Raw genomic sequence first — 12,798 nt, 5'->3', positions numbered from 1 at the left:
CCTTCCTTGCCACCTAGGAGAATCACCCAAAATGAGCAACCAGTTTAATATTTCAATCTTGCATGTCTCCGATTCCCTACTGTTTTATATGAGCAAATAACCTCTAAATCCCTCTATTTTGACACTTTATATATATAATAGCTTGCCCTATAAAAAGATGTGCAAAAGCAGCTCATGGGTGGCATGTTGAGGGAATCAGCTGGGTTATTGGGCAGCATTATTGGATGTGATTTGACGATTTTAGTTATGGAGGTTTCTCCATCAAAGCTCTTTATTCTATCTTGGAGCTAGGTTGTGCCATTCCTTTTCCACTAGGGATACTTTGGAATCCATAGGATCTGTCTAAGGAAAGCCTTTTTGCTTAGGAGGCTGGTTGGGGTAAGGTCTTGACTTTAGATTATCTCCAAAGAAGAGGATGGTTGTTAGTGAACGGATGTTTTCCTTCTTCATTATGCCAAGACTAGGATTTTAAGGTAGTTGTTGTTCTCTTTGTTTGGTGTATCCTAGGTTTTTTCTTTCACGGTTAGAGAAACTCTCTTAGATTGGCATGACCACTTTGTTGGAAAATGAGAAGGCATGAAGGGTTGTGCCTGTTTGCATTTCTTTTGGATAATATGAAACTAAAGGAATTGAAGATTGTTTTAAAATGAGGAGAAATCTGACCAAAGCCTTAAAAGCAATTTCCTTAGCAACCTCTTATTGGGGTTCTAGTTTTGCATAGATGAAGACTCTTTGCCTTTAATTGATTTTGTAGATTGGTTGGATGCTTGTTGAGGGAGTAGTTTTTTTGTATTCCCTTCTTTTGTTTTTTTGCTTGGCCTTCTAGCGTTTGTTGTATATGTCCTTTGTACATTGGTGCGTTATTCATTTTGGTGGTTTTAATATATATTCTCAATTTGATCAGGCTTGTACTTTATGTGGAGGATTCCTCATCCTTCTCATGTTTCTTTTCTCATTTAATATGTATCTTTTGTTTCTGATTTTTTTTATTTTTATTTTTAAATTCTCACTTTATTTGCCTATCAAAAATGGAAAAAAAAATTGTGATCAGTGTGTGTGTGTGTGAGTGACAATAATGACACAATGTTAACATTTTTGTGTATTGTAGTCTCTAGAATTGCTCCGTACTAATTGTCGAACAGTTGGTAATTAATGTGAGATTATGGCATGGGATTGTTCTTAGTGATCATTACTCATTTATCTCTTTTCCTAGTTTTAAGTTCAATGCTGTTTTCCTCCTCTTTTTTCTTTTTTCTTTTTGATTAGAAACAAGAGAAGCATATATTTATTAATGAAAATATGAGAAGGATGAGGAGTCCTCCCCACTATTACGAAAAAACCTGATCATAATATGATTGACCTCCTTTGCCATAAAAGGAATCGATGCAAAAGGTTTATACCACAAACGCAACTCCTCTTAGGGATGTCCAAACCATTTTGATTTATGCACCAAAAGCCAATTGAGTTTGATTACACTAAGCAAAATGCCTTTAAAAGTAGTAACTCCCACAACCCCTTTGTCATCCTTCACTTATCCTAAAATCTTGACATTTTTCTCTTGCCACACAATCCAAAGTAATGTGTGACAAGCTATTTGCCGAAGAGTCTTGCTTCTAACAGAGTTCCCCAAACCTTTATATGAGTTGATCATTATATCGCGGATTCGCATATACTCTTGGGTGGAATGCAAACAACCTTGACTTGTTTGAATAGATAGTGCCAAAGCCCCGAAGTTATCGGACGATGTAGAAAGAAATGATCACTACACTCTTTTCTCCCTTAAATAAAATACATTAGTCAGGCTTGAGGACTTGAAAGGTCTTTTTAATTATAGTATGTTGCTGGTATTTACCTTCTTGTGTGCTACTAACCAAGTAAAGACCCTTAACCTTAGATAAGACTTTAGATTTCCATATAAATTTAGTCGAGGAGAAAAGAACAAAATCTGATGTATTAGACAAAGTCATGAAGAATGATTTGACAATAAATAATCCTGAAGAGGTCAATGATCACACTCTCGCATATAGGGTGGATGAAGACAAGTGCATGAGTGAGGGATGACATGAGTCTTTCAAGATCCTCAATCTTCGAATTCGTAAGGTTGCGGAAAAAATTAAGATTCCAAGAAGAAGAAAAAGAAGAGTGGCTAAGGATAGTTGAAATGGTAAGATCTTTTACTATGACAACTCTATAAAGAGATGGAAATTGTGAACACAAAGGTTGATCCCCCCACCACAAATCCTCTTAGAAGCGAATATTCATCATCACCCACCACAAGACGAGTGTAACTTGAAGAAACCTGGAACACTGGAGCAATGGCCTTTGAGAGATAACTATGTGACCATCTGACTATAATATTGGCATATCATCTATTAGGATTTGTCTCATAAATGCTAGTAAAGAATCTTACTAAGCTTAACAAAGCCCTTTAGGTAAATGGAGCTAGTGGTTTGCAGAGGATAGGGGGGCTTTGTGGAAGCAAGTTATTAATGGCAAGTACGGGGTGGAAGAGGGAGGCTGGTGCTCCAAGGTGGTGAGAGAAAGTTATGGGATAAGGTTATGGAAAGCCATTAGAAAGGAATGAGAGCTCTTACATAATAAAGTTGATTTCTTGGTTGGTAGTGGGCAAAGGGTGAAATTTTGGAAGGACAAGTGGTGTGGTGATATGGCACTATGTACTTCTTACCTTGCTCTTTATGCTATTGCTGATTCTAAGGAGGATTGGGTGGTGGATGTTTGACACTCGACAATTGAAGGGGGGTGTTGGGCCCCTCATTTTTCTAGGGCCCTTAATGATTAAGAGCTGGATTTGGTGGAGTGGTTTCTCTTGAGTTTGCAAGGGAGGAGCACGTGCATGGAACAAAAAGATAAAGTGATTTGGACAGGATTGAAAAATGAGAAGTTTTCTGTTAAAGCCCTTTATTTGACCTTGGAGATAGAAAGTACAATGCAGTTTCTTGCTAGTGTGATTTGGAATTCTTGGGTTCCCTTGAAGGTGGGTTTTTTTTGCTTGAGAGGCTTCTTGGGCAAAGGTGTTAACTTTAGATTGTTTAAAGAGAAGATGGTGCTCTTTAGCAAATAGATGTTTTCTTTGTCTTGAAGAGGAAGAAACAATTGATCACATCCTTAACCATTGTGTTAAGACAAGAGTGTTATGGAATCTTTTGTTCTCCCTGTTTGGTGTGCTTTGGATACTTCCTTCTGTTAGAGACACGCTTTTAAGATGAAATGGTTCTTTTGTTGGTAAAAGGAGAAAAAAGGTGTAGTGGGCAGCTCCTCTTTGCTTATTTTGGACCATTTTGGAAGGAAATAAACATAAGAGTTTTTGAGAATGAAGAACAGTCTGTTGAAGGACTAAAACATGCTTTTCTTTATAATCTATGGGATTGGTCTGGGTTGTTTTTAATTTCTGGTCCTTCTTCAATTGCAGATTTTGTGGATTAGGTGAGTTCTTTTTGAAGGGAGCGTAGTTTTTGTTGGTCCTTTTTTTGCACTTTGAAGCGTTCGTTGTATACCTCTCATGTACTTTGGAGCGCTGTTTTTACATTTTTTGTTTATAATACACTCTTGATTTACTCATAAAAAAAAAATAATAAAAAAAAAACAAAAAAAAAACTTGATGCCAAAGGTTAAAACTTTCCCTAGGGAATCTCTAAGGCCATTTCCTTAAGAAAGCACAATTCCTCAGAGAGATCAATCTAAAGTCTCAGACCTCCATACTCCTTAGGCTTACACCTTAGGTCCCAACCAATGAGATGATCTTTTCTACCCTCCCCAACTCTCGTCTAGAGAAAATTTCTTTGTAATTTCTCAATCTTAGAGACTACTTACACTGGAATCTTTAAAAAAGGTAAGAAATAATTAGGGATGTAGGACAAGCAACTTTGAATTAGAGTAATTCTATCCCATAGAGACTAAAAGACCTTTTTCAATTCATCCAGTCTCCTCGAGACCCTGTCAATCACTGAATTAGAGTAATGCTGTTCTCTTTTTGTAGGCGGATTTTAATTTCATTGTGTGCACTCATGTGACATAATAATGATGCAACCTTAACATTTCTGCCTATAATTCTCTTTGGAACTGCTTCATGCCAACTTGCCAACAGTTGGTAATTAATGTGAGATTATGGCGTGGAATTGAGTAATTACACATTTATTTCGTATGCATTACAACCCATTAATCTCTTTTCATAGTTTTAATTCTATGTTATTTTTTATTCTGTAGTGGAGTTAAAATTGATATGAAATAAACCTGATTCTTGAGTTATATATATGAAACCCATTAACCTTTTTTTTTTTCTTTTGGCGTTTGTTTACCTATTAGATTGAAGTCAATGATGTAAGCAAGGAAATGGACTTAGACCTCATTAAACAAAATAGTCAGGTTTGCTGTACTGATCTTATTTTTTGTTTTTTGTTTGTAACCTTGTTACTATTTTGGATTACTTCTCCAAGTTTGTAATTCTCTCTGCTTAGTTTCTCAAATGCATTTGCAGGTGGAGAGAATAATTGCATACAGAATTGGTAAAGAGGGCTCAGGTGATGTGATGCCAGAGTATTTAGTCAAGTGGCAGGGACTCTCATATGCTGAAGCAACATGGTATTTTGAAACTTGAACACACCCACACACTATAGTTATTTTCAACACACAACTCCCCCAACCCCTCCTCCCTCCTCCCCCCACCCACCACCCTCCGAGAAAAAAAAGAAAAGAAAATAAAAAAAGCTACTAAATTACTTCTGCTTCTATTCCCTGCTGGTATCTTTTCTGGCGCTTGCAATATTTTGTTCATTTCTTTCTGTGGTGGAAGCTGTAATGCTTATGATGGTGATTTGTTTCATTTTAGGGAGAAGGATGTAGATATTGCATTTGCTCAAGATGCTATTGATGAGTACAAGGTAGCATGCAATTTAATGTTTTTATTTCTCTGCCAAAATACATGCAAATGGTTGTTTTTTTGGTCACATACTGTTGAATTATAGAAGTGCTTTGCTAATTTTTCTTCTTTCTAGTTGCCTTTATGGCTATAGCTTTTACATTCGTTTTACCACTAATCACTAAACTAAATGTATTTAGATTCATAACCTATGGTAATTCAAGATCATCTTAGTTATATTAGAGCTCCCCAGTTTTCTTTATGATCATACAGTTCATTAATTTTGCTTGTCATTGATCTCTTTTTAATTACTGTTCCATTCTTTATTTTATTTGTATTTGCTGCAAGTATCAATATAGATGATTCTCTTGTTAAATAAGAGCATGGATGTTATACTCTTTGAAATCCCTGATCTGTCATTTTTTAAACAGGCTCGTGAAGCTGCAGCTGCCATCCAAGGAAAAATGGTGGACATGCAGCGTAAGAAGAGTAAAGGTCCGTATAGTTCCTTAGTCGCATCTTATCTTGGTTCAAATTGTCGGTTTTATGTCTAGGTTTGATAACTTGCAGAATAATAATCACCGTTTTTGAGGTGAAAACTGAAAAGTGGCTTACTTGCCTATCTAATTCTATTTCTGTTAGTTGATAACTGAAGCATTTCCTCACAATGCCTTTATAACACTAACAATGTGGAGTATTGGTTCTTCTTTCTATTTTATATGATAGTTGGCAATCTGGCATTATTTTTAAGAAGCTATTGATCAGTTGGGGTTATCTTTGAGAATTGTTTGGATGAGGTTGTCGATGTGTTCTCAGAGCTGGTTGTTGAGGGGGATTCTGTTAGGGCTGAGGTGTTGGCAATCCTAGCTGGCCTCAGGAAAATTACCAGTTTCCAGGTTTCTGGAGTGCTTTTGCTAGAATACCTAATAAACAGTCATCGCATGGGTGCTTTCTGATGCCCTGGAATCTTGGAGGCTTGTTTATCCATCAAATGTGATCATGGACCATATGATAGGATAGAAGTGGAGCTCAATTGTGGCGTCCTTGGGGGTGTTTTTTAATTTTTAATGAATTTGGTGTTTATTTATCAAAAAAAAATAAAAAATGGAGCTTAATTGTGTGCAGTTAGCTTGGTTCAGTAAATGAAGTGGAATTCTTAACTTAGGAAGGAGACATATCCCTGGAGCACCATATGGGCCATTTTAAGTCACCAATAGGAGTTGGGTCTTCAGATCTTGAGGGTAGTGTTGTTGTCTTCATTTTATTTAATTATTTTCTACTTTTTTTTTCCTTCTTGACCTGAATATAAACCATCCTGCTTGCATTGTTTTGTTTTCTTTGTCAGTAAAATGTACTCATTTTCTAAGTAAAGATTGTTTTGTCTGATTACTGTCAAAAAAAAAAGAGTGTGGTTTGGTCAGTCTCCAATCTGGTTACAGCCTTACTGGTGATGTTTTGAAGTCCCCTGTAATAATTGTAATGTGTCTGGCAATAAATGTTAGGTTTATTCATATGAAGCATGGCCTCTATGGGTTGTTATGGGTAATGCTCATCTTGAATATTGATTGGTTATGAGCCAGGCAGCTCAAGTAGTTGCCAAAATTTCATGAGTAATACCTCTGAGCCTCTGAAATCACTGACAGCTTCAACCTCAAAAAACATCAACCAACTGGTGTGTATGGGTTTTGAATTCTCCAACCTGACTAACCTACTAGGAAATATTCAGACTTTACCTTGGACACTGTAAAGAGAACCTCTGCTATGGATTGCTATGCAATATTGTTCAGTGTCTTACTGATTAGGAAAGGCACAAGAATCATAAGAATGCTTCTAATGGTCTAATAAAATTCAAAAGATCTGGAGCACTCAGTTCAACTGTATTTAAAAGCTTGTTCTGAAGGTTTGATGGAGAACCTTTTTAGTCATTACTTTCTGTCGGAGGTTTGCCCTAGATCAAGTTGAATTAGTTAAATTGTATTCGATGGTTGTTTTTGCATGAACAACTGGAAGAAGGAAGAAAGAAGAGAGTAGAAACCATACAGTACAAATAAAATGGTGAAGGAAAAGTTTATGCCTCTTTTGCCCAACATTTGTTCTTATTAGCATCAATGACAAAAAACTGGAATTACTGCTGAAGTATCAATCACATATCAGTACATTGGTGCCCAACAATTTTGTAGAACTTGAATTACTTTTTTTAAAACCTCTGTAGCGTTTGGAGATGTTACTGCTTCCTGCTTCAGATAATCAAGCTTAAACCCATTTGCTTTCTGCTTATGATGAATGTGGGAAATTCATTTCCTTCCTATCCATTTTCTACTTCCTAATGATCTTGAGATCCTCTATTCCTTAATGTGAGGATAAATTTCCTATGATTCTCATCATGAGATTTTGTATGGGTCTCAAAGTGAAACTTTCCTACAATTATTGCTAGTGACATATATATATATATATATACACCCTTATCCCAAAACCTAGTTATAGCAGCTATCTATGTCATCCGCTTGCTGCAAATTATGTTCTGTATGCGATGTGAATGCTTATCATAAGCGAAGAGTTCGCTCATGTGTCTTTCATTCTTTGATAATAAAATTTCCTTTATTCTGTAAAAGGGAAAAAAGTGACTGTGATACCATAGCATGTGAGAAACTAACTCAAAATCTTCATTAAGGTTGATTTTTATCTTAAATCTATCTTATATCATTTACTTTGATTTTTATCTTTAATCCTTAGCCATTTTTACCACCAAAATTCGACAAAAGCTTGAGCCATTGAGCCAAGTGATTTAAGTGTGGAATGGATTGATTGATCATTAATGGTATATTCTCATATTGTTTCTCAAACACCAACATTATTTTGTTAATAAAACCTTCAAAATTTTTCCTCCCTTTTTTTTCCTTTTTCTTCCTTTTCAACCATATGGTACTTGCATGTCTGATCAAATAACACAAATAATATATAACTTGAGAATACTCTTTCTGTTTAGCAAGTTTAAGGAAGCTTGATGAGCAGCCTGGGTGGTTAAAGGGAGGACAACTTCGTGATTATCAGCTTGAAGGCTTGAATTTTCTTGTTAACAGGTATGCTGGTTTCTTTTGTTTTAGAATGATCAGTTTAAACTAAAAAAATGTACTTTAAATATAATATTCTAATTTTAGCATATATACTAATCAGCTTCTCTTTCATAGAACAGCTGGAGAAATGATACTAATGTTATTTTGGCTGATGAAATGGGTCTTGGCAAAACTGTGCAGTCAGTTTCTATGCTTGGGTTTTTGCAGGTAAGCATCTAGTAGTTATTATTAGTAGTATTATTATTGCTTTTGTGTTTATTATCATTTATTGTTATTGTTGTTGTCATTATTATTATTATTATTACTTTTTTCTTGTAGTTCCTTGTAGACTTATAATCCAAGGAAACATTCATTTGTTCTTACAGAATGCTCAACAAATATATGGACCATTTCTTGTTGTTGTACCATTATCGACTTTATCAAACTGGGCAAAAGAATTCAAGAAGTGGCTTCCTGACTTGAATGTCATTGTTTATGTTGGGACCCGTGCTAGCCGAGAGGTGAGTCATACTTTGTATTGGGTGGGTTGATGTTGATATGCTGTCAGGATTTATAGTTGTTTGTTATCTTTGGCATGTACAGAAAGAATTGCCCCCTGGCCAAAAAAAAAAAGGCATTTTCTGGACCAAGCAAATTGTGTTTCATTATTTCCTAATTATGGTGACTATGTTATTTTTTATTTTATATTTTGATAATTAAAATAGTTTGTTATCAATGGAAAGTTTGAGTTTGGTACATATACTGATTTTATTATGGGGCCACATGACTTGAGAAAAAAATTATCAGAATTCTAAAAAAACAAAAAATTCCTGCTTGACTCAAATTATTTTAATAACCTTGAAAGTGTTAAATTGCATTCCTTTTACTATGTGTTCAGCATAAAAGGTAAAAACCCAATAGCCATACAAATTATACAATACAATAAACCGTAAATGTAATCCATACACTGCAAGGAGGGTAAATGTCTCTTATCAACACAATATATGTTGTGGCTTTCTTTCATGAGATTGTCAGTTTCTTGATTAGTGGATCTGGGTTGCCATGTAAATAAGGAATCATGTCTTGCCCAGTCTCCAGGGGGTTGAGACAAGGGGCCCCCTTTCACCCTATCTTTTTGTAATAGGTATGGAGGCCTTGAGCTGTTTGATCAAGAGAGCGGTTAGTGGGGGCTTTTTGACTAGCTGTAGGGTTAAAGGGAGGGGTGGTGAGGGAGTTCAATTCACCCATCTGCTGTATGTTGATGACACGCTGATTTTCTGTGATGCCTTTGAGGGCCAATTGGCTCACCTAAGCTGGGTGTTAATGTGGTTTAAAGTCATATTTGGTTTAAGAATTAATCTGGATAAAAGTGAGATTCTTCCCGTAGGGAGGGTGGAGAATTTGGAGGAGCTGGCTCTTGAGCTTTGGTGTAAGGTGGGGAAGCTCCCTTCCTTATATTTAGGGCTTCCTTTGGGTGTACCTCACAAATCAGTGGTGGTGTGGGATGGGGTGGAGTAGAGGTTACAGAGGAGATTAGCTTTGTGGAAGAGGCAATATATATCTAAAGGGGGGAGACTTACTCTTATTCGAAGCACTTTGTCGAACATGCCTATTTACTACATGTCAATTTTGCGTATGCCTAGATCGGTTAGATTGAGACTTAAGCAAATCCAAAGGGATTTCCTTTGGGGTGGGGGGGCTTTGGAGAGGAAAATTTATCTTGTTAAATGGAGGGTTGTATGCTTGGATAAAAGTAAGGGGGGATTGGGTGTAAAATGCCTTAGGTTGCCCTTCGGGCTTCCTTTTCTATTTAATATATTCTCTTCTGTGTTTACCCATCAAAAAAATGATATGATCCATGCATTAGGAGTAGGCCTTAGGGTTTATATGCCTTGTCCACATTCAAACAATTGTCACTGTGGACTTCTTTCTATCCATCAGGGTATACAATTGATTAAGGTGAATGCTAGGATGTGTGGTAGAGGCACACGGTCCTAGGCTCAATTCCTGCTATTGGTTGAATGCCCTAGATTACCTGGTGTTGATTGTGGTGGGCATAGTCAATACCTTGACATTTGGGTCCCATTGAGAGTTTGAAGAGCTCGGCCATGGAAGGTTTTGCGGTTATATAAAAAAAAATCCTTTAACCCTACACCTCTTTCTAAGCCTCAAATGTGGCTAATAACTTCATTGCTATAGTGAATCCATTACCACTTTTGTAGATGAGCTAACAGGCTCATTCCTTTTATTTCAATATTGCCCTAGGCACCTGCTTGACCTGATGTTCAGATGAACATTTATTGAAATTGAGCTTAAGGTGGTCCACTGCAGATATGAACCATTGACAATGATACCCCACTCAGTTTTGTTTAGTTGGACAAATATATCCCAATCCATTGCAATAGTGTTTATAGGGATGTTAGCAAACTCTTTCCTTATAGATACCCTTTTTTTGATAAGTAAAACAATTGTATTAAAAGTGCCAAAAAAGCTGCTGAAGTATACATGATGTATACAAGGCCAAAAAAAGGAGGGATAGGCAAAAACAACACCCTCGCTTCACTTACAGCCCAACCAATCTATGAAATCTGAAAGGGACAAAGAAGTAGACTCTATATGTACCCTAATCCATTCCACAAACATGTACATGAAGAAGCGTAAAATCGTGTAGTCTGTTAGTTCAAAGGTTCTTTGGTTTCTCTCCTTATAGATACCCTAAGAGTTTTCAAAGCACATTCTGTCCCACAGCTCATCAACGGGTCACTCTTTTTCCTGAAAGAGACAAACATTTCTATTGAATCTAATCTTCCACAAGGTCTCCTAACTCTCCTACATAACCCTGGGAGAAAACACTGTAAATATTTGGAATATCTCTTCAGAATGAATCCCTGGAAAAACTCAGAAATAGTGCAGTGATAAAACAATGGATCTAAGACTGCACTTTTTATACAAGTATGTCTATCTGGAGAGATTGTCTTATATGGGAAGGCCATCTTTATTAACTCTCTTTTCAGTTGCTACTGGTGGAAAAAGCTCCAACTTTAGGTGGTTTTGTGTGTGATCGGAGAAGTATTGTCTTCTATAAACTTTTAATAAATGCTTGACATCTAGAACAATTGTGTTTATGAAAATGTGCTTGCATTGGTGGAAGGAGCAGTAGTGTTGACAAGGGAGTTGGTGGAGTTGGCATTAATCCAGTTAAATAGTTCATCACTGCGTGGACAAAAGGATGGGGAGGAGTTGTTCCTTTGAGGCAGGGTATAGAGAGTGTTTGTGTTGACTTTGTGTGTGCCTGTGTGTTTGTATGGTGGTGGTTGTTGTTTTTGTTGTGGAGTGAGAGGAGGTAGATAGATGGTTGAAGAGTTATATTTATGCGCCTCCAATAAATTTTTGTCGCCTATAACAATTGTGTTAATGAATATTCTCTTGCATTAGTGGTGACTGGCTGTCTTCTTGGCAAGAGAGTTGGAATTACAGTTGATCCAGTTAAATGGGATGAGGAGCAGTTAAATGGTTTTTGGTGTGTCGATAGAGTTGTTGAGGGAGTTGGTAGACTTGGGTTGATCCAGTTAAATAGTTTATTGCTTTGCAAATGAAATGGATGTGTGGGGGGGGGGGGGGGGGGAGCAGTTGTTCCTCTGAGGCAGAGTGGAGGCATTGTGTGTGTATGCCATGTAGTCCATACTTATGAGATAAATGAGAATTTTCTATTTACAATTCTGCTGAATTGTTATTTCCCTATTATACTTGCGTCCTTATCAAAATATCTATTATTTTGTTTTATTTATTTATAATTTTGCTACTTTTTATTTGCAGGTTTGTCAGCAATATGAATTTTACACTAATAAGAAAACTGGCAGGACTATTCTATTCAATGCTTTATTGACTACTTATGAAGTAGTTCTGAAGGACAAGGCTGTGCTTTCTAAGATCAAATGGAACTACCTCATGGTTGATGAAGCCCACAGGTTAAAGAACAGTGAAGCACAATTGTATACAACCCTCTCGGTATGCTGTATTTCTTAATGATATGTTTACGTTGGCCTTTTATTTATGAAGCACAATAGTAAACAATCCTCTGGGTACACATATTTCATTATAATTTTCTGGCTTTTGTCTTTTCAATAAATAATATTTATTTTTGTTGATGAGTCTTATTTGGTTAATGCTAGATGATGCCTTGCTTTTCTGCAGGAATTCAGTGCCAAGAACAAGTTGCTGATCACTGGTACTCCATTACAGAACAGTGTTGAAGAGCTTTGGTAATTGGTTTTCCCCTCAAATTATTGTGAAGATTGCGGGTTCCGGTGCTCAAAGTTGTTTCAAATTCTTTGATTGATTTTTATAGTTTTTGATCATAAGTGTCACATGCATATCTATAAATGTCATTTTATAATTATGCCTCCTTTTCTAATGAAGAGTCAGTGGGTCAATCCACATAGTTTATCTACTGTTAGAAGGGCAATAAATCTTTCTGCTGTCTCACTACTCCTGTTGTTTTGGATAACTTGCAATCCATGTTTAGTTCAGTTGATTCTAAAACATTACTTTGAGGTTAAATCTGTCTTCATAGTCTTCGGTAGTCTTCATTTTGCTTTAATCAAGATACTCAATCAGATGCAAAGGACAGCCCAACACCTAACTAGTTAGCTTTCTATATAATTCTTTCATTGCTGCAGCTCTAAGGCTTTATCATTGGTTAAGCCACATGCCATGGTGTTTTTCTTCTCTCCTGCCCTACCAATCTTTTCCCATTCAAGATGTCTTCAGTGCTTTGTATATCTTGACCAAACCAACTAGGCTTTCTCATGGTGTCCTGATTTTTTGTACTATTGTCTTTTTGTAAGTGCATTCATCTCTTATTCTAGG

General features: G+C 36.4%; 1 protein-coding gene across 4 annotated transcripts in view; it reads left to right on the top strand.

Moving 5' to 3' along the window:
• Positions 1–12,798, top strand: part of LOC100261898 (protein CHROMATIN REMODELING 5) — a 41,751-nt gene that overhangs the window by 14,755 nt on the left and 14,198 nt on the right. For all 4 annotated transcript variants that reach the window (XM_059737615.1, XM_002275064.4, XM_059737616.1 and 1 more), the window contains exons 7-15: positions 4,324–4,383; positions 4,496–4,599; positions 4,847–4,898; positions 5,308–5,371; positions 7,863–7,956; positions 8,070–8,157; positions 8,316–8,450; positions 11,746–11,937; positions 12,124–12,191. In XM_059737615.1, the coding sequence (XP_059593598.1) occupies positions 4,324–4,383; positions 4,496–4,599; positions 4,847–4,898; positions 5,308–5,371; positions 7,863–7,956; positions 8,070–8,157; positions 8,316–8,450; positions 11,746–11,937; positions 12,124–12,191 (857 nt within the window). The remainder of the gene's footprint in view (positions 1–4,323; positions 4,384–4,495; positions 4,600–4,846; positions 4,899–5,307; positions 5,372–7,862; positions 7,957–8,069; positions 8,158–8,315; positions 8,451–11,745; positions 11,938–12,123; positions 12,192–12,798) is intronic.

The sequence above is a fragment of the Vitis vinifera genome, chromosome 6 (assembly GCF_030704535.1).
Source record: "Vitis vinifera cultivar Pinot Noir 40024 chromosome 6, ASM3070453v1".
Classification (NCBI taxonomy): domain Eukaryota; kingdom Viridiplantae; phylum Streptophyta; class Magnoliopsida; order Vitales; family Vitaceae; genus Vitis; species Vitis vinifera.
This window is presented reverse-complemented; position numbering and strand designations above follow the sequence as displayed.